This window comes from Engystomops pustulosus, chromosome 7 (genome assembly GCF_040894005.1).
Source record: "Engystomops pustulosus chromosome 7, aEngPut4.maternal, whole genome shotgun sequence".
NCBI classification, from domain to species: domain Eukaryota; kingdom Metazoa; phylum Chordata; class Amphibia; order Anura; family Leptodactylidae; genus Engystomops; species Engystomops pustulosus.
Window position 1 is genome coordinate 168511318 of NC_092417.1, and position 20479 is coordinate 168531796.

General features: G+C 52.6%; 1 protein-coding gene across 1 annotated transcript in view; it reads left to right on the plus strand.

Annotated features, from left to right (window-relative positions):
- Positions 1 to 20479, plus strand: part of PARVA (parvin alpha) — an 82540-nt gene continuing 62061 nt past the window's right edge. Inside the window, exon 1 of the mRNA XM_072118880.1 lies at positions 1 to 265. Coding sequence (XP_071974981.1) covers positions 130 to 265 — 136 coding nt within the window. The 5' untranslated portion in view covers positions 1 to 129. The remainder of the gene's footprint in view (positions 266 to 20479) is intronic.

Here is a 20479-nt window from a genome sequence, read left to right on the forward strand (position 1 = left end):
ATCACTGGGTGCACTGGGCTCGGCACTGGGATTGCTGGGAGGAGGGAGCTGCTCCTGACATTGCTGGGATAATTCCGCTTCCGCTGGCGGCACAGCTCTGCCTCCCCTCCCTGCACTCACCCAGCAAACATGGCTACGTCCCCCCAAAAGTCCCCCTCTACCCCGAAATCCCCGACCCCCAAGTCCCCCCCGTCTAGGAAGAAGGACGACTCCTTCCTGGGGAAACTCGGAGGAACTTTAGCAAGAAGAAAAAAAGCCAAAGAAGGTAAGAACCAGCAACAATGTAACAGCCTGAGGCTGCAGAGCATCTCCCCCACACTGCAGGGGCTGCAGAGCATCTCACCCCACACTGCAGGGGCTGCAGAGCATCTCACCCCACACTGCAGGGGCTGCAAAGCATTGTACTGTGTATACTGTATCCCGGTATTCTCCATCTCCCGGTACCACCCGACCAGAGGGAGAGTCCTGTGTATCCTCTAATACAGAGAGTGAAGGAATGTGCAGTATCCAAGCCCTGACCATGCCTGACCGTATCCTGAGGCTAAAGGAGGCCTGGACACAGAGGAGCAACTCATCCACATCCTACAACACATAACAACCTATCCGTGTGCAAGACTGTGTACATACATGACATTACTTATCCTGTACTGATCCTGAGTTACATCCTGTAGATCTTTTATTTTATATAAAAATAAAAAACATAACAATACAAACCAAACATAAAATATAATATATACAAAATATATACAATGTCTTACCTGCTGGTCCAGCCACATTCACTCCTAGCAAAAACAATAATTTAAAATACACCAAAAATAAATAAACACCAAATATCACAACCCCCACCCAACCGATTGTCACATCCTCAACCAAACCAATAAACAATAAGACAAGCCACACCCACAAATAAACATAAATGACTATAAATATACATAAACCCACCCCACACCCTCTAATAACAAACCACCCCACACAGATCACATCCCACACCCATTTTTTTTTTTTTTTAATAAATATAAATATATAATAACAAACACATAATACACATAACACTACACTAAACTAGATCCCTCGCCCGCACCCTCCCCTTCCCCCCAGACACTGGTCTAACGTCCAAAGTTTGCGTTAAGTAGTCCAGACCAGTGCCCAGGGTCGTTCATAAGTCCCACCACCATCACCCCCCTCCCAACCTAACACTATGTCCCAAACCCCATTATATACAATATATACAATATATACAATTTATACAACATAACATAAAGAAAACAGAATACAAATAAAACCTGAACAACATAAATACAAACCACATAAAGCCCAGGTTTGGCACCTGCAAGCCCTACATCACTTCTTGCTCAGATACAAAACAAAAATCTACTGTGCAGCATCAGCCCAACACCAGGAGCGGAGATGACAGACTAAGGGACACTAAAGGAGAACCCCCTCCAAAGGAGAGAGGCCCTCCCCGTGCCCAGCCTCTCATACTCCAGAGAGCGCACCTTCACCAGGTCACCCAGAATGTTCCTAACCACCTCATCCAGCGGGAGGATTTTACGCTGCGTCGATACTAAACACCGTGCGTTCCACGTGTGGTACCTGACCACTAGACTGACTAGGAATAACGTGCAGCGGTCCCGGCCACCCAGGCCTCTGAATGCTCCATAGGCCCACTCCGCATAGGAGAGACCGGCCAACCCGGGCCAATGGATGGAAGCGCCCACCCGGTTGTACACCTCTGTGTTAAAGGGGCACTGAAGCAGGAAGTGGTCCATGCTCTCCAGCAGGCCACCGCACTCCTCCCGGGGACAACCCCTTTCCTCAGAGCTCCTACACTTCAGATTGTCCCTCACACACAGCTTTCCATGGAAGCAGCGCCAAGTCACGTCCCAAAACTTCAAGGGGATCCTGATGGAATTCAATAAACTCAAACCCACCCCAAGATCCCGACTTGGGCAATCCCTGAGGGCCAGAGGCCTCTGGAAATGGGTCAACAGAACCCTTTTGTCAAGGATTTTCCTCGACAAGGTCCTGATCTCCCACATTCCCAGACCCCACCGGCGAATCACCTTCAGAACCGGGGTAGCGTAAGCCGGAAGATGCCCATGCGGTGTGCGAAGATCCTTCACTTGTCCTCCTGTCTCCCATTCCTGGAAGAAAGGCCGAAACCATCCCCTGCAGGAGTATACCCACGGAGGAGCCCTCTCTTTCCAGAGGTTTGCAACATTGATCTTAAGAAAGGTATTCACTAGGAACACCACAGGGTTGACCATACACAACCCTCCTTGTCTCCTCGTGCGGTAAGTAACCTCCCTCTTGATAAGGTTCAGCCTATTCCCCCATAACAGCTGGAAGAACAGACTGTAGACCCGAGTCCAGAGGGGCTCTGGCAACATGCACACACTGCCCAGATAAATCAACAACGGGAGCAGGTAAGTTTTAATCAGGTGAACCCTTTCTCTGAGGGTCAAAGACCAACCCTTCCACTGGTCCACCCTCTGAGCGGCGATCTTAAGCCTGCCGTCCCAGTTTTGCATGGGGTAATCCCCCTGGCCAAATTCGATGCCGAGAACTTTGGCAGAGTCCTGGGGCCCTGGAAGAGTGTCCGGGAGATCAAAGCCTGGATCCCCCTCTCCCAGCCAGAGACTCTCACACTTATCCCGGTTGATCTTGGACCCAGAAGCCTCTGAGTAGTGGTCAACCTCTGACATCACCCACTGCGCCTCCCCTCCCGAGGACACGAAAACGGTGACATCATCGGCATACGCTACCACCCTTAGAGTGGCTTCCGGTGCTGCCCGATCCATCCCGACTCCCACCAACGGCCCACGATCAACCCTCCTAAGGAATGGGTCAATCGCGAACACGTATAAAAGTGGGCTCAGAGGACAACCCTGGCGAACACCAGACCCGACCTCAAAAGAGCGGCCAATCCAACCGTTCACAAGCGGGAAACTCTCTGCCCCTGCGTACAAAACCTTTAGCCAATTGACAAACCCGCCCGGCAGGCCATACCTCAGAAGGACAGACCAGAGGTACTCGTGGTTAACCCGATCAAACGCTTTTGCCTGATCCAAGGACAGCAAGTACCCCTTCCAGTTACCAGCCCTGCCCTGCTCCACTGCCTCCCGGACACAAAGCACAGCACTAAATGTACTGCGGCCTGGAACAGAGCAGTGCTGGGTCCCCGAAAGGAGCCGGGGTGCAAACTGCACCAGCCGATTAAACAGCACCTTTGCCAAAACCTTTCTGTCCGTATTGAGAAGCGCTATGGGACGCCAGTTCTCAACACGAGATCGGTCCTTACCCTTTGACAGGATGATCAGAGCAGACCTCCTCATTGACTTCGGCAGAGCGCCCGAGGAAAGACACTCATTGAATACCTCAGTCAAGAGGGGAACCAAGGCGTCCTTAAAGGTCTTATAAAACTCAGATGTTAAGCCATCCGGACCTGGCGATTTCTTGAGGGCGAGCCCTTCAATCGCCCGGCTGACTTCCTCTTCCCTGATCACTTCGGTCAAAACATCAAGAGAGGGGTCTACTCCTGGCTCAGGGACAGTTTCAGCCAGGAAAGCCGACATCACATCCCGATCTAGATCCTTCCTGCCCAAGAGGTGCGAGTAGAAGGATCTGACGACCTCCAGAATCCCTGATCTGGACCTTTTCAGGGATCCCGTACTGTCAACCAGTCCCGTGACAACTTTACCATTCACTGACATCTTGCAGTTTCTGTAAGGGTCGGGCGAGCGGTATTTCCCGTAATCCCTCTCAAAAACCAAAGATGCGTGTCTATCATACTGACACCTCTTCAGCAAGGATTTCACTCTGGAGATGTCCTCACGACTACCTCCAGTCGAGACGAGATGCTCGAGTTTCCTCCTCAGGCCCTGATACAGGCGGTACCTGTCCAGGCTCCTGAGGCTCGAGAGCTGGCGGAAGAATCTCGCCACCCTTTTCTTGAGCATCTCCCACCACTCTGACTTACTGCTACAAAGGCCCAGCAATGGTACCTGGCTCTGAAGAAAGTCCTCAAAGGATTGTCTGATCTCCGCTTCTTCCAGGAGAGACGAATTGAGCTTCCAGTAGCCTCTTCCCATCCGGGGGGTCTCTGTAACATTCAGAGAAAACAAAATTAAACAGTGGTCGGAGAACTCCACCTCAACAACGGACACCGCTGAAGAGATGGCTTCCTCCTTTAAATAAAACCTGTCTATTCTAGACCTGCAGCTACCCCTATAATAGGTGAACCCCGCGTGGCCTGGGGTGTGCCGGATGTGGACATCCACCAGGCGAGCCTCACTGGCTATGCTATTAAGAGCGACGCTATCATAAGTCAGCTTGTCTCTGGAACCTCCCCTATCCTGGGACCTCGTGACAGCATTGAAGTCCCCTCCAAAGACCACCTGCCGACTTGTAAAAAGGTAGGGCTTGATCCTCATAAAGAGACACTTCCTGTCCCACTTGGACTGGGGACCATAGATGTTAATTAGGCGAAGTTCTTGTCCCTTCATGAGGACATCCAGGATCAGGCACCTCCCCATTTCTAACTCAATAACTCGTCTGCATTCTACCGGTACGGTAAAAAGGACCGCCACTCCGCTATACGGCTCGGCCGCAAGAGACCAATAGGAAGGCCCGTGTCTCCATTCCCTCTTAGCTTTAAACACGGCCGCCAAATCTGGCAGCCTGGTCTCCTGCAAAAATAAAATGTCGGCTTCAACACGGCCGAGAAAATCAAAGGCCGCAAATCTAGCCGCATCAGACTTAATGCTGGCGACATTAATGGACACCAGCGTCAACGGAGTGGGTGCCGCCATCATGAGTGATTGAGTTAGACGGCTTTCTTTTTACCCATCTTACCACCACCCTCGGGAAATGAACACCCCCTTTTTAGACATATTGTGGTGTCCATCTCCCGCCCCTCTGATGCTTCAGGGGCAGATCCAGGACCTGCCCCCTCATCCTCGTCTCCAGACTCTGGGCCAGTCTCCCCTCCTGAGGACCCTGACTCCCCAGGGGGAGACTCGGCACCTCCTGCAGGCTCCGCCACCTCTGGCCCTTCACCCTCAGCCCCTCCATCGGCAGGAGAGGCTCTATCCAGGGCCAGGAATCGATTTGAAAGTTCGACCAGCGGGGGGTCGGTTGCACCTTCCTTGGGTACCTTAGTCAGGGAGGGAGAAGATCTTACACCTTCCTTCTTTTTACCCTTTTTCTTCTTTTTGGCGCCACGCTTACGCTTTTCCTCTAGCCACGCCCTATTATCCTCATCCATACTCTCATAATGGGAGGAGTCTGAGGACGTGGCACCTTCCTCTCTCTCGATCCTCCTGACCTCCTCATCCAGTACATCATCCCCTGGGGCCTCAGCGACAGGTGTGGTCTCCAGGACAGCGCCAGAGGTTGTCCCAGCAGCCCGAGACTCCCCCCGCTCTCTCTCCTGTTGACGCTTTTCTAGACGCCTTAGCTGGGCAGGCGTCTTTTTCCTGTCTTTCTTCCCTGGCCCCTCCATTCCTCCGCCTCTGCTAGTCCCCTCCCCAGCAGATTCAGCCTCATGGCTTTCATCCGCTGAGGCTGAGCCCGCATTAGCGACGGAAAGAGGACAACGACTGTACGGGTGACCGAGATCACCACACAGGTTACACCTAATCTGCCCTGTACAGGATGCGGCAAGATGGCCGACACCCCCACACAACGCACACTTCTGCACGGTGCAGTTTGCGCTGAAATGTGTGGGGTCACCGCACCTGTGACACAGCTTAGGCTGCCCCCGGTAGAAGATCAGGATCCGATCCCTCCCCAGGAAGGCTGATGAAGGGATGTGGGCGACTGAGTTACCTGAACGCCTCAACTTCACCATGAAGGTCCAGGCCCCTGACCAGATACCAAACTCGTCACGATTTTTTTCTGGTAATCCTAGCACCTCTCCATAACGATTCATCCAGGTCATGATGTCAAAGCAAGATAGTGATTCGTTACGGGTAAGAACGGTCACTTTCTTGACTTCGCTCTGGCGGGACACTGCTTGCACAGCAAAGTCCCGCCACTCGGGCTCGTTGTATCTCAGCTCATAGTTGGACCAGAAGAGCTCAAGCCCCTCTGGCCGAACAAAGCTGACATCAAACTCAGATGTACCATAGGGATGGATCAAGGCAAAGATGTCAGCCGCCTTGAAGTCCATCTTCAGCAGCAGCTCAACTACCCGTGCCCGAGGGGGACACACATCACTGCCACGCCACCGAAGACGGACCACATTCCTACGGTTAGCACCCGGCCCGGTTGTCGGGAGCGACCATGGTGTCTCCCTGCCTCTTTGCTCTCGGAAGGCAGACAGGCCGTGCCTCTCTATCCAAAACGACAAATCAACCTCCTGCCCCGCTACATTGATCGTCCTTTCTCCCTTCTGTAAGGCCTGCAGGAGGCGCCGTTGCAAAAAGCCGTCCCCAGAGCCCAGAGACGAGGATGATGGAACCCTACTTCCCCCAGCAGCGACACTGGCATAGCTCTTAATAGGGGCCGCCACTGGGGGAGCAACCGGACCAACCCCTGCACCCACCACATTAACACTACCCACCTCCATGCCACCCGCACCACCAGTCACTCCATCACTCACTCCCATAACTGGTAACGGTTCTGCATCACTCACACCATTCACACCAGCCACCACAACATTACTGACACCATTCACACTGGCTGGACCAGCACCAACATCAGGGGACATGACCACCTCCGCATCTTCGGGCACAAGGGACGGGGGTCTCCTCGCAGAGCATCGCCCAAAGGGGACCACAACTCTTGTCGCACTTGTGCCCTCCGCATCATCGGTAGCAGATGTTATTTTGCTTTTTCTGGGACTTGGTAACATTCGCCGCTGCTCTTTAGCCGGTGTGAGGCGCCGCTGATTTTCAGTCTCCACAGAATGTGCATTATCTCCAACACCGACACAGAATAACACTTTTTGTCTGGGAGGTCCGGAGCCCTCAGCCTCAGCGACCCCTCCACACTGCCCCCGCCTCTCAACTGGGTGATCAGCAGCAACAGCATGAAGAGGCGCCGAGGCACCGGAAGCTGCCACCAGTGCCGGGCTATCCCCCCCTCCCACTGGGGGACGCACCACAGCACTGGATTTTGATCGTATCGCCACATCCGAGCCGCCCTGACTGTCCGGCCTTGCGGCCGATGCCTCCCCTGCTCCCCCACTGTTACCACAAACAGAGACGGAGCCCATCGCCACATCAGATGTCACACCTGTAATCTCCCTGCACCTTTGCACCGGGTCCACAGCAGAACTCGGGGGGGTTTGGGTAGCAGGGCTTGCACAGTGAGCTGACCCTGCGCTTTGCCCGGGGGGGTGCACAGGGAGGGGGGTAAAGATGAAACGTACCTCTTCTTGCTGCTTTGGCCTGGTCTTCTTACTCTTCCTCCGGCTGCTCCCCCCAGCGGCTTCCTCTGGGAGTTCATCACCAAAAGAAAAGTTTTCCATGCGCACTGGGGACTCGAGCAGCCGGATCTCTGCCATGAGCGCCCCTCCCTGGCTGCCGGTGTCACTGTCCTCCCCCGAGCGAGGTGTTACCGCTGACTGTCCTGCAGGGGGCCCACTGCACGAGGCCTGCTGATCTTCCTGCAGGCCGCCAGGTGGGAACTGCTGCTCGTTATCATCATCATCATCCTCCTCCTCCACCTGGCTCGCAGGCTGCAATCCCCTCAGCCTTTGCTCTCTGTTATCAGCCATCTGAGCAAATCGGTCATCATTAACAAGTTTTTCTTTAAACGGGCCGCTATTATCTAATATGAAAGTTTTTCTTTTATCAAGTTTAGCAATCTCTGCCTTCAGGTGGTTAATTTCTCCATTAATTTCCATCTTGCGCTTCTTTGGCGCTGTGTTCGCCCTGGCGCGGGCACATCGCAGCTCCTCCCGGAGCCTCCTGATGGTCTTGGTCGCCTCTTCGTACTCACAGAGGTGGCTCTGGACCCGGGAGGCATAGGTGGACAAAGACTCCCGGGGCCCCTGCACCGCCCAGCCTCCCCCCGCATGGTCAGCCTTACCTCTGTGAGCACTCCGCTTCATGGCTCCAGCCCCGGAAGGACCGCTCTCACCCGCACCATCATGGACATCCAGCTTCTGGGTTTGCCTCTTAACACTAGACTCAGGGGGAGTAGGAGCTGTATTACTACGACTCCTGGTGGATCGTCTCACCCCTGAGTCCTCCATAGCGCTGGCCGGTAGCTGGCTACCCCTGCCCCCCGCCGGCCTGGCCCGGGAAGCAGGAGCCTGGGGCTTGCCGCTCTGGCTCATGCCTGGAAACCCACCCCCTCCCTGGGAAGGGAGAGAGCAGGCCCCAGGTGGAGGTGGCTTTCCCTGGAGCTCAGAGCAGCAGCAGCACACAGCCTCTCACAGCAACAGACAGAGCTTAACGATGTAACGAGCTCCAGAGATGCACTCACTATCTGCTGCTGGTGCAGTCACTGTGTACATACAGGACATTACTTATCCTGTACTGATCCTGAGTTACATCCTGTATTATCCCCCAGAGCTGCACTCACTATTCTGCTGCTGGTGCAGTCACTGTGTACATACAGGACATTACTTATCCTGTACTGATCCTGAGTTACATCCTGTATTATACTCCAGAGCTGCACTCACTATTCTGCTGCTGGTGCAATCACTGTGTACATACATGACATTACTTATCCTGTACTGATCCTGAGTTACATCCTGTATTATACTCCAGAGCTGCACTCACTATTCTGCTGCTGGTGCAGTCACTGTGTACATACATGACATTACTTATCCTGTACTGATCCTGAGTTACATCCTGTATTATACTCCAGAGCTGCACTCACTATTCTGCTGCTGGTGCAGTCACTGTGTACATACATGACATTACTTATCCTGTACTGATCCTGAGTTACATCCTGTATTATACTCCAGAGCTGCACTCACTATTCTGCTGCTGGTGCAGTCACTGTGTACATACATGACATTACTTATCCTGTACTGATCCTGAGTTACATCCTGTAAATCTTTTATTTTATATAAAAATGAAAAACATAACAACAATAAACATAAATGAAGCCATAACTTCTGGCAAAATAATTACAACAAATATAATCGAAAATAAACTTACAAAACCTCCTGGCCCAGCCACACACACTCACCACATACTCAGCATGAGAACAACCAAAACCCTCACACAGTCCCACCACCTAATTTTTTTTTTTTTTTTTTTTTTTTTTAATAATTTTTTTTTTTTTTTATATATATATATTTTTTTTTTTCCCATAAATAACTAAAGAATACACAACAAAAAAAAGACATAAAACAGGAAATAAAAACATTAAATATAACTAACTAAATCCCACGCCCATCACCCTCCCCCCAGACACTGGTCTAACGTCCAAAGTTTGCGCTATATAGTCCAGACCAGTGCCCAGGATCGTATAGTCCAAATCCCGTCCACCCCCCTCCCAACCTAACACCCTAACACCAACACCCCAAAACCAACCAGCCTATATACACAAGAACTATAACTACATATAACTATAAATAAATACACACTGTACACAAGATACAAATACATTAACTATAACTACATAAATACACACTGTACACAAGATACAAATACATTAAACAAATCAACATAACAAAACCAAACCACATAAAGCCCAGGTTCGGCGCCTGCAAGCCCCACATCACTACACGCTCAGATACAAAACAAAAATCTACTGTGCAGCATCAGCCCCAACACCAGGAGTGGAGATGACAGACTAAGGGACACTAAAGGAGAACCCCCTCCAAAGGAGAGAGGCCCTCCCCGTGCCCAGCCTCTCATACTCCAGAGAGCGCACCTTCACCAGGTCACCCAGAATGTTCCTAACCACCTCATCCACCGGGAGGATTTTACGCTGCGTCGATACTAAACACCGTGCGTTCCACGTGTGGTACCTGACCACTAGGCTAACTAGGAATAACGTGCAGCGGTCCCGGCCACCTAGGCCTCTGAATGCTCCATAGGCCCACTCCGCATAGGAGAGACCGGCCAACCCGGGCCAATGGATGGAAGCGCCCACCCGGTTGTACACCTCTGTGTTAAAGGGGCACTGAAGCAGGAAGTGGTCCATGCTCTCCAGCAGGCCACCGCACTCCTCCCGGGGACAACCCCTTTCCTCAGAGCTCCTACACTTCAGATTGTCCCTCACACACAGCTTTCCATGGAAGCAGCGCCAAGTCAAGTCCCAAAACTTCAAGGGGATCCTGATGGAATTCAAAAGACCTAAACCCACCCCCAGATCCCGACTTGGGCAATCCCTGAGGGCCAGAGGCTTCTGGAAATGGGTCAACAGAACCCTTTTGTCAAGGACTTTCCTTGACATGGTCCTGATCTCCCACATTCCCAGACCCCACCGGCGAATCACCTTCAGAACCGGGGTAGCATAAGCCGGAAGATGCCCATGTGGTGTACGGAGATCCTTCACTTGTCCTCCTGTCTCCCATTCCTGGAAGAAAGGCCGAAACCATCCCCTGCAGGAGTATACCCACGGAGGAGCCCTCTCTTTCCAGAGGTTTGCGATATTGATCTTAAGAAAGGTATTCACTAGGAACACCACAGGGTTGACCATACACAACCCTCCTTGTCTCCTCGTGCGGTAAGTAACCTCCCTCTTGATTAGGTTCAGCCTATTCCCCCATAACAGCTGGAAGAACAGACTGTAGACCCGAGTCCAGAGGGGTTCTGGCAACATGCACACACTGCCCAGATATATCAGCAATGGGAGCAGGTAAGTTTTAATCAAGTTCACCCTTTCCCTGAGGGTCAAAGACCAACCCTTCCACTGGTCCACCTTCTGGGCGGCGATCTTAAGCCTGCCATCCCAGTTTTGCATGGGGTAATCCCCCTGGCCAAATTCGATGCCGAGAACTTTGGCAGAATCTTGGGGCCCTGGAAGAGTGTCCGGGAGATCAAACCCTGGATCCCCCTCTCCCAGCCAGAGACTCTCACACTTATCCCGGTTGATCTTGGACCCAGAAGCCTCTGAGTAGCGGTCAACCTCTGACATCACCCATTGCGCCTCCCCTCTCGAGGACACAAAAACGGTGACATCATCGGCATACGCTACCACCCTTAGAGTGGCTTCCGGTGCCGCCTGGTCCATCCCGACTCCCACCAACGGCCCACGATCAACCCTCCTAAGGAATGGGTCAATCGCGAACACGTATAAAAGTGGGCTCAGAGGACAACCCTGGCGAACACCAGACCCAACCTCAAAAGAGCGGCCAATCCAACCGTTCACAAGCGGGAAACTCTCTGCCCCTGTGTACAAAACCTTAAGCCAATTGACAAACTCCCCCGGCAGGCCATACCTCAGAAGGACAGACCAGAGATACTCGTGGTTAACCCGATCAAACGCTTTTGCCTGATCCAAGGACAGCAAGTACCCCTTCCAGTTACCAGCCCTGCCCTGCTCCACTGCCTCCCGAACACAAAGCACAGCACTAAATGTACTGCGGCCTGGAACAGAGCAGTGCTGGGTCCCCGAAAGGAGCCGGGGCGCAAACTGCACCAGCCGATTAAACAGCACCTTTGCCAAAACCTTTCTGTCCGTATTGAGAAGCGCTATGGGACGCCAGTTCTCAATACGAGATCGGTCCTTACCCTTTGACAGAATGATCAGGGCAGACCTCCTCATTGACTTCGGCAGAGCGCCCGAGGAAAGACACTCATTGAATACCTCAGTCGAGGGGAACCAAGGCGTCCTTAAAGGTTTTATAAAACTCAGATGTTAAGCCATCCGGACCTGGCGATTTCTTGAGGGCGAGCCCTTCAATCGCCAGGCTGACTTCCTCTTCCCTGATCATCTCTGTCAAAACATCAAGAGAGGGGTCTACTCCTGGCTCAGGGACAGTTTCAGCCAGGAAAGCCGACATCACATCCCGATCTAGATCCTTCCTGCCCAAGAGGTGCGAGTAGAAGGATCTGACGACCTCCAGAATCCCTGATCTGGACCTCTTCAGGGATCCCGTACTGTCAACCAGTCCTGTGACAACTTTACCATTCACTGACATCTTGCAGTTTCTGTAAGGGTCGGGCGAGCGGTATTTCCTGTAATCCCTCTCAAAAACCAAAGATGCGTGTCTATCGTACTGACACCTCTTCAGCAAGGATTTCACTCTGGAGATGTCCTCACGACTACCTCCAGTCGAGACGAGATGCTCGAGTTTCCTCCTCAGGCCCTGATACAGGCGGTACCTGTCCAGGCTCCTGAGGCTCGAGAGCTGGCGGAAGAATCTCGCCACCCTTTTCTTGAGCATCTCCCACCACTCTGACTTACTGCTACAAAGGCCCAGCAATGGTACCTGGCTCTGAAGAAAGTCCTCAAAGGATTGTCTTATCTCTGCTTCTTCCAGGAGAGACGAATTGAGCTTCCAGTAGCCTCTTCCCATCCGGGGGGTCTCTGTAACATTCAGAGAAAACAAAATTAAACAGTGGTCGGAGAACTCCACCTCAACAACGGACACTGCTGAAGAAATGGCTTCCTCCTTTAAATAAAACCTGTCTATTCTAGACCTGCAGCTACCCCTATAATAGGTGAACCCCGCGTGGCCTGGGGTGTGCCGGATGTGGACATCCACCAGGCGAGCCTCACTGGCTATGCTATTAAGAGCGACGCTATCATAAGTCAGCTTGTCTCTGGAACCTCCCCTATCCTGGGACCTCGTGACAGCATTGAAGTCCCCTCCAAAGACCACCTGCCGACTTGTAAAAAGGTAGGGCTTGATCCTCATAAAGAGACACTTCCTGTCCCACTTGGACTGGGGACCATAGATGTTAATTAGGCGAAGTTCTTGTCCCTTCATGAGGACATCCAGGATCAGGCACCTCCCCATTTCTAACTCAATAACTCGTCGGCATTCTACCGGTGCGGTAAAAAGGACCGCCACTCCGCTATACGGCTCGGCCGCAAGAGACCAATAGGAAGGCCCGTGTCTCCATTCCCTCTTAGCTTTAAACACGGCCGCCAAATCTGGCAGCCTGGTCTCCTGCAAAAATAAAATGTCGGCTTCAACGCGGCCGAGAAAATCAAAGGCCGCAAATCTAGCCGCATCAGACTTAATGCTGGCGACATTAATGGACGCCAGCGTCAACGGAGTGGGTGCCGCCATCATGAGTGATTGAGTTAGACGGCTTTTTTCTTACTACCTCCCTTCCCTCTACTGTCCTCTGAGGATGATCCCTTTTCCCTTTTCCCTTCAGAATTGGGGCAACTTCTTTTTAACGAAATTGAGGTGTCCATGTTATTACTGGCCCCCAAGGACCCACCCGGACCACCCTCTCCTTCGTCCTTGTCTCCTGACTCTGAGTCAGTCTCCCACTCTGAGGACCCAGCATCCCCAGAGGATAGAGACTCGGCGCCCCCTGCAGGCTGCTCCGCCGCCACCTCCAGAACCCCACCCTCAGCCCCTCCTTCCGAGGAGGCGATCTCATCGAGGGTGAGGAACCGGTTGGAAAGCTCAACCAGAGGGGAGGAAGTTTTCCCTTCCTTAGGTACCTTAGATACGCCGCGCTTTTTCTTTTTCTGCTTGCGCTTATTTTCTAGCCAAATCCTGTTATCCTCATCCATACTCTCATAATGGGAGGACGTGGAGGACATGGCACCTTTCTCGCGCTCCATCCTCCTGACCTCCTCATCCAACTCATCATCCCTCAGGGCCTCAGTAGCATGATCAGCCTCTGAGGAAGGACCAAGGGTCACCCCAGCAACCTGAGGCTTCCCCAGTTCTCTCCCTTTTTGTCTGGCTTCAAGCCGCCTCAACTGAGAAGGTGACTTATTCTTACTTTTCTTCACAGGCCCCTCAGCTCCTCCACCTCTGCTGGTACCTTCCCCAGCAGAAGCAACCTCATGGCTCTCCTCCACTGGGGTCACAACCGCATTGGCAAAGGAGCGAGGACAACGGCTGAAAGGGTGACCGAGCTCACCACACAGGTTACACCTAATGTCCTTACAGGATGCAGCGAGATGACCTAGCCCACCACACAAAGCGCACTTCTGCACTTGGCAGCTGGCGCTAAAGTGTGTGGGGTCACCGCACCTGTGACAGACCTTCGGCTGCCCCTGGTAGAAAATCAGGATTCTGTCCCGTCCAAGAAAGGCTGAAGAAGGAATGTGGGCGACTGTGCCGCCTGAACACTTCAACTTCATCATGAAGGTCCAGGCTCCAGACCAAATGCCAAATTCATCGCGGTTTTTCTGAGGTACCTGAACTACTTCGCCATAACGACTCAGCCAAGTCATGATGTCCATGCAAGAAAGTGACTCGTTACGGGTCAAAACGGTCACTTTCTTGACTGTGTTTTGGCGAGACACTGCTTGCACAGCAAAGTCTCGCCATGCGGGCTCGTTCTTTGCCAGCTCATAATTCGACCAGAAGAGCTCTAAGCCCTCCGGCCGAACAAAGCTGACATCGAACTCCGGAGTGCCATAAGGATGTATCAGGGCAAAGATGTCACTAGCCCTGAAGTTCATCTTCAGGAGGAGCTCCACCACCCTTGACCTGGGTGGGCATGCGTCACTGCCCCTCCAGCGAAGACGAACCACATTCCTACGGGAAGCTCCGGGCCCGGTTGTGGGTAAAGACCATACAGTCTCTCCCCCCCTTTTCTCTTGGAAGGCTGCCAGGCCATGTCTGTCTGTCCAGAAGGACAGATCAACCTCTCTCCCCTCTACATTGATTGACTTTTCCCCTCTCCTGAGAGCCTCCAGAAGACGCCTTTGCAAAACGCTGTTCCCAGAGCCAGGAGACAAGGAGTTAACCCCACTTGCCCCAGCGGTGACACTCGCATAGCTCCTTATGGGAGCGGCCACCACTGGGGGTGCAGATGGATCAGCACTCCTACCAGGATCCCCCCCATCACCATTCACCACCCCCACATTCACCACACTATGTACATTACTGCCTCGCTTCCTTGCATCACTGCCTCGCTTCCTTGCATCACTCACACCAGCTGGGCCAGGAGGACCTGGGGTTGCCTCGGCGTCACTGGACACTGGGGGTAGAGCCACCTCCATAGCTGATACAGCCTGAGAAGAGGCAGCTCCAACTCCGATCTTACTTGTGCCCTCTGCCTCATTGGCATTAACCCCTTGTTGTCCAGTAGTTTTTCGCTGCTCGCTGGATGCAAGAGGCCTCTTGTCTTTATTAACTCCGGACAGTCTCTTATGGTCATCTCCAGGGTCAGATGCACCAATACAAAATAACACTTTTCCTGTGCCCTTTCCCACAGGCTGCACAGGACGATTGGGAGGCGCTGCACCACAAGCCCCAGCAGCCCCATCACACTGCCGCTGCTCACCGGAGCTAGATGCAGCCACAGCGCTAGGGGCCACAGGAGCCACCGTCCCTGGCACCGGGCCACCCCCCCCTCCCACTGGGGGGCAGCGCACAGTACCAGGACCTGCTGGATCGCCCTCACTGTCCGGCCTTTCAGCCGATGCCTTCCCTGCACCATCCTTGCTACTACAAACAAGGCTGGTGCTCTGCGCCATGATGGAACGTGGCTTTGCACTCTCCCCGCACCCTGGCACCGAGTCCACTGCAGGATTCGTGCTGGGCTGGGTAACGGGGCCTACACGACAGGCTGACACTGCTGCCCGCCCGGAGGGAACAGGGAGGGGACGAAACACCAGATTCACCTCCTGAGACGCCTTGATCTTCTTGGCTCTCTTCTTTCTCTTTAGGTCGTCATCTGGCATATCATCGCCGAAGGAAAAGTTCTGGAGGTGAACTGGGGACTCAAGCTGACGGATCTGAGCCATTAGCGCCCCTCCCTGACCGCTGTCATCACTTTCCTCCTCCAGGTTGGCAGAGCCGCAGCCTGATGGTAATGGCGCTTGCTCCGCAGGCAGCCTGTCGTGCGAGGCCTGCTGGTGTTGGCGCAGGCCACCAGACGGACACGGCAGGTCTTCCTCATCCTCCTCATCATCGCCATCATCCGCCTGGATCTCAAGCCCCTTCAGCTTTCTCAGCTTATCCTGGCGCATTTCTTCAAACCTCATGTCGTTCTCCAGCTTTTCCCGGAACGGACCGCTGTTGTCACGGATAAGCCGACGCTTCTCCTCCAGAGCGGTGACCTCGGCTTTAAGCCTGTTGATGGTGATAAGAAGATCAGGTTTCTTCTTCTTAGTGGCCACCCCCGCTAGGGCCAAGGTCTCCCTTATCTCCTCCTGGAGCCTCCTCAGCGCTTTTCCGGCTTCCTCGTACTCACGGAGGTGCTCAGCAATCCGGGAGCCATAGATGGTAGCAGACTCCCGGGTTTTTAGATCTCCCCATGCCTTTTCCACACCTCCGTGAGCACCCAGCTTTCCAGCTGAACCACCCAGCTTTCCCGCACATACACCCAGCTTTCCAGGAGGAGCACTTAGGCTGATGTCACTTGCCTTGATCTTTTGTGTTCCGGAGACCTTGCGGCTTCCCTGGGTCTTGGGGGTGGCAGCCGAGGTCACATCGCTGCGTCCTTGGCTCCGGGCAGATCTTCTTACCCCCTCCGCTTTGGCCGGTATCTGGCTTCTCCTGCCCCCCGCCGGCCTGGTCCGGGAGACAGGAGCCTGGGACTTTCCTGCAGGATTCATCCCAGTGAACCCACTCCCTCCCTGGGGAGGAGAGAGCAGGCCTGGGTGGATCGGTCTTCCACCAGGTGGTGCAGGAGCTCAGCAGCACACAACCACACCCTTCAGTAGCACACAGCAGAATGAGATTGCACGCACTATTCTGCTGCTGGTGCAGTCACTGTGTACATACATGACATTACTTATCCTGTACTGATCCTGAGTTACATCCTGTATTATACTCCAGAGCTGCACTCACTATTCTGCTGCTGGTGCAGTCACTGTGTACATACATGACATTACTTATCCTGTACTGATCCTGAGTTACATCCTGTATTATACCCCAGAGCTGCACTCACTATTCTGCTGCTGGTGCAGTCACTGTGTACATACATGACATTACTTATCCTGTACTGATCCTGAGTTACATCCTGTATTATACTCCAGAGCTGCACTCACTATTCTGCTGCTGGTGCAGTCACTGTGTACATACATGACATTACTTATCCTGTACTGATCCTGAGTTACATCCTGTAGATCTTTTATTTTATATAAAAGTAAAAAACATAACAATACAAACCAAACATAATATACAATATATACAATATCTTACCTGCTGGTCCAGCCCCATTCACACCTAGCAAAAAACAATAACTTAAAATACACCGAAATGATTAAACACCAAATACCACAACCCCCACCCAACCGATTATCACAACCTAAACCAAACCAATAAACAAAGACAAGACACACCCACAAATAAACATAAATGACTATAAATATACATAAACCCACCCCACACCCTCTAATAACAAATATATAATAACAAACACATAATACATAATACACATAACATTACACTAAACTAGATCCCTCGCCCGCACCCTCCCCTTCCCCCCAGACACTGGTCTAACGTCCAAAGTTTGCGTTAAGTAGTCCAGACCAGTGTCCAAGGTCAGTTCATAAATCCCAAAATCCCACCACCATCACCCCCCTCCCAACCTAATGCTATGTCCCAAACCCCACTATATACAATATATACAGTATTTACAACATAACATAGAAAACAGAATACAAATAAAACCTGAACAACATAAATACAAACCACATAAAGCCCAGGTTCGGCGCCTGCAAGCCCTACATCTCTATAACCTCAGATACAAAACAAAAATCTACAGTGTCAGCTTCAGCCCAACACCAGGAGAGGAGATGACAGACTAAGGGACACTAAAGGAGAACCCCCTCCAAAGGAGAGAGGCCCTCCCCGTGCCCAGCCTCTCATACTCCAGAGAGCGCACCTTCACCAGGTCACCCAGAATGTTCCTAACCACCTCATCCAACGGGAGGATTTTACACTGCGTCGATACTAAACACCGTGCGTTCCACATGTGGTACCTGACCACTAGACTGACTAGAAATAACGTGCAGCGGTCCCGGCCACCCAGGCCTCTGAATGCTCCATAGGCCCACTCCGCATAGGAGAGACCGGCCAACCCGGGCCAATGGATGGAAGCGCCCACCCAGTTGTACACCTCTGTGTTAAAGGGGCACTGAAGCAGGAAGTGGTCCATGCTCTCCAGCAGGCCACCGAACTCCTCCCAGGGACAACCCCTTTCCTCAGAGCTCCTACACTTCAGATTGTCCCTCACACACAGCTTTCCATGGAAGCAGCGCCAAGTCACGTCCCAAAACTTCAAGGGGATCCTGATGAAATTCAATAAACTCAAACCCACCTTCAGATCCCGACTTGGGCAATCCCTGAGGGCCAGAGGCTTCTGGAAACGGGCAAACAGAACCCTCCTTGTCTCCTCGTGCGGTAAGTAACCTCCCTCTTGATAAGGTTCAGCCTATTCCCCCATAACAGCTGGAAGAACAGACTGTAGACCCGAGTCCAGAGGGGTTCTGGCAACATGCACACACTGCCCAGATATATCAGCAATGGGAGCAGGTAAGTTTTAATCAGGTTAACCCTTTCTCTGAGGGTCAAAGACCAACCCTTCCACTGGTCCACCTTCTGAGCGGCGATCTTAAGCCTGCCATCCCAGTTTTGCATGGGGTAATCCCCCTGGCCAAATTCGATGCCGAGAACTTTGGCAGAGTCCCGGGGCCCTGGAAGAGTGTCCGGGAGATCAAACCCTGGACCTCCCTCTCCCAGCCAGAGACTCTCACACTTATCCCGATTGATCTTGGACCCAGAAGCATCTGAGTAGCGGTCAACCTCTGACATCACCCATTGCGCCTCCCCTCCCGAGGACACGAAAACGGTGACATCATCGGCATACGCTACCACCCTTAGAGTGGCTTCCGGTGCTGCCCGGTCCATCCCGACTCCCACCAACGGCCCACGATCAACCCTCCTAAGGAATGGGTCAATCGCGAACACGTATAAAAGTGGGCTCAGAGGACAACCCTGGCGAACACCAGACCCGACCTCAAAAGAGCGGCCAATCCAACCGTTCACAAGCGGGAAACTCTCTGCCCCTGCGTACAAAACCTTTAGCCAATTGACAAACTCCCCCGGCAGGCCATACCTCAGAAGGACAGACCAGAGGTACTCGTGGTTAACCCGATCAAACGCTTTTGCCTGATCCAAGGACAGCAAGTACCCCTTCCAGTTACCAGCCCTGCCCTGCTCCACTGCCTCCCGGACACAAAGCACAGCACTAAATGTACTGCGGCCTGGAACAGAGCAGTGCTGGGTCCCCGAAAGGAGCCGGGGTGCAAACTGCACCAGCCGATTAAACAGCACCTTTGCCAAAACCTTTCTGTCCGTATTGAGAAGCGCTATGGGACGCCAGTTCTCAATACGAGATCGGTCCTTACCCTTTGACAGGATGATCAGGGCAGACCTCCTCATTGACTTCGGCAGAGCGCCCGAGGAAAGACACTCATTATATACCTCAGTCAAGAGGGGAACCAAGGCGTCCTTAAAGGTCTTATAAAACTCAGATGTTAAGCCATCCGGACCTGGCGATTTCTTGAGGGCGAGCCCTTCAATCGCCAGGCTGACTTCCTCTTCCCTAATCATCTCTGTCAAAACATCAAGAGAGGGGTCTACTCCTGGCTCAGGGACAGTTTCAGCCAGGAAAGCCGACATCACATCCCGATCTAGATCCTTCCTGCCCAAGAGGTGCGAGTAGAAGGATCTGACGACCTCCAGGATCCCTGATCTGGACCTTTTCAGGGATCCCGTACTGTCAACCAGTCCCGTGACAACTTTACCATTCACTGACATCTTGCAGTTCCTGTAAGGGTCGGGCGAGCGGTATTTCCCGTAATCCCTCTCAAAAACCAAAGATGCGTGTCTATCGTACTGACACCTCTTCAGCAAGGATTTCACTCTGGAGATGTCCTCACGACTACCTCCAGTCGAGAAGAGATGCTCGAGTTTCCTCCTCAGGCCCTGATACAGGCGGTACCTGTCCAGGCTCCTGAGGCTCGAGAGCTGGCGGAAGAATCTCGCCACCCTTTTCTTGAGCATCTCCCACCACTCTGACTTACTGCTACAAAGGCCCAGCAATGGTACCTGGCTCTGAAGAAAGTCCTCAAAGGATTGTCTGATCTCCGCTTCTTCCAGGAGAGACGAATTGAGCTTCCAGTAGCCTCTTCCCATCCGGGGGGTCTCTGTAACATTCAGAGAAAACAAAATTAAACAGTGGTCGGAGAACTCCACCTCAACAACGGACACTGCTGAAGAGATGGCTTCCTCCTTTAAATAAAACCTGTCTATTCTAGACCTGCTGCACTCACTATTCTGCTGCTGGTGCAGTCACTGTGTACAAACATGACATTACTTATCCTGTACTGATCCTGAGTTACATCCTGTATTATACCCCAGAGCTGCACTCACTATTCTGCTGCTGGTGCAGTCACTGTGTACATACAT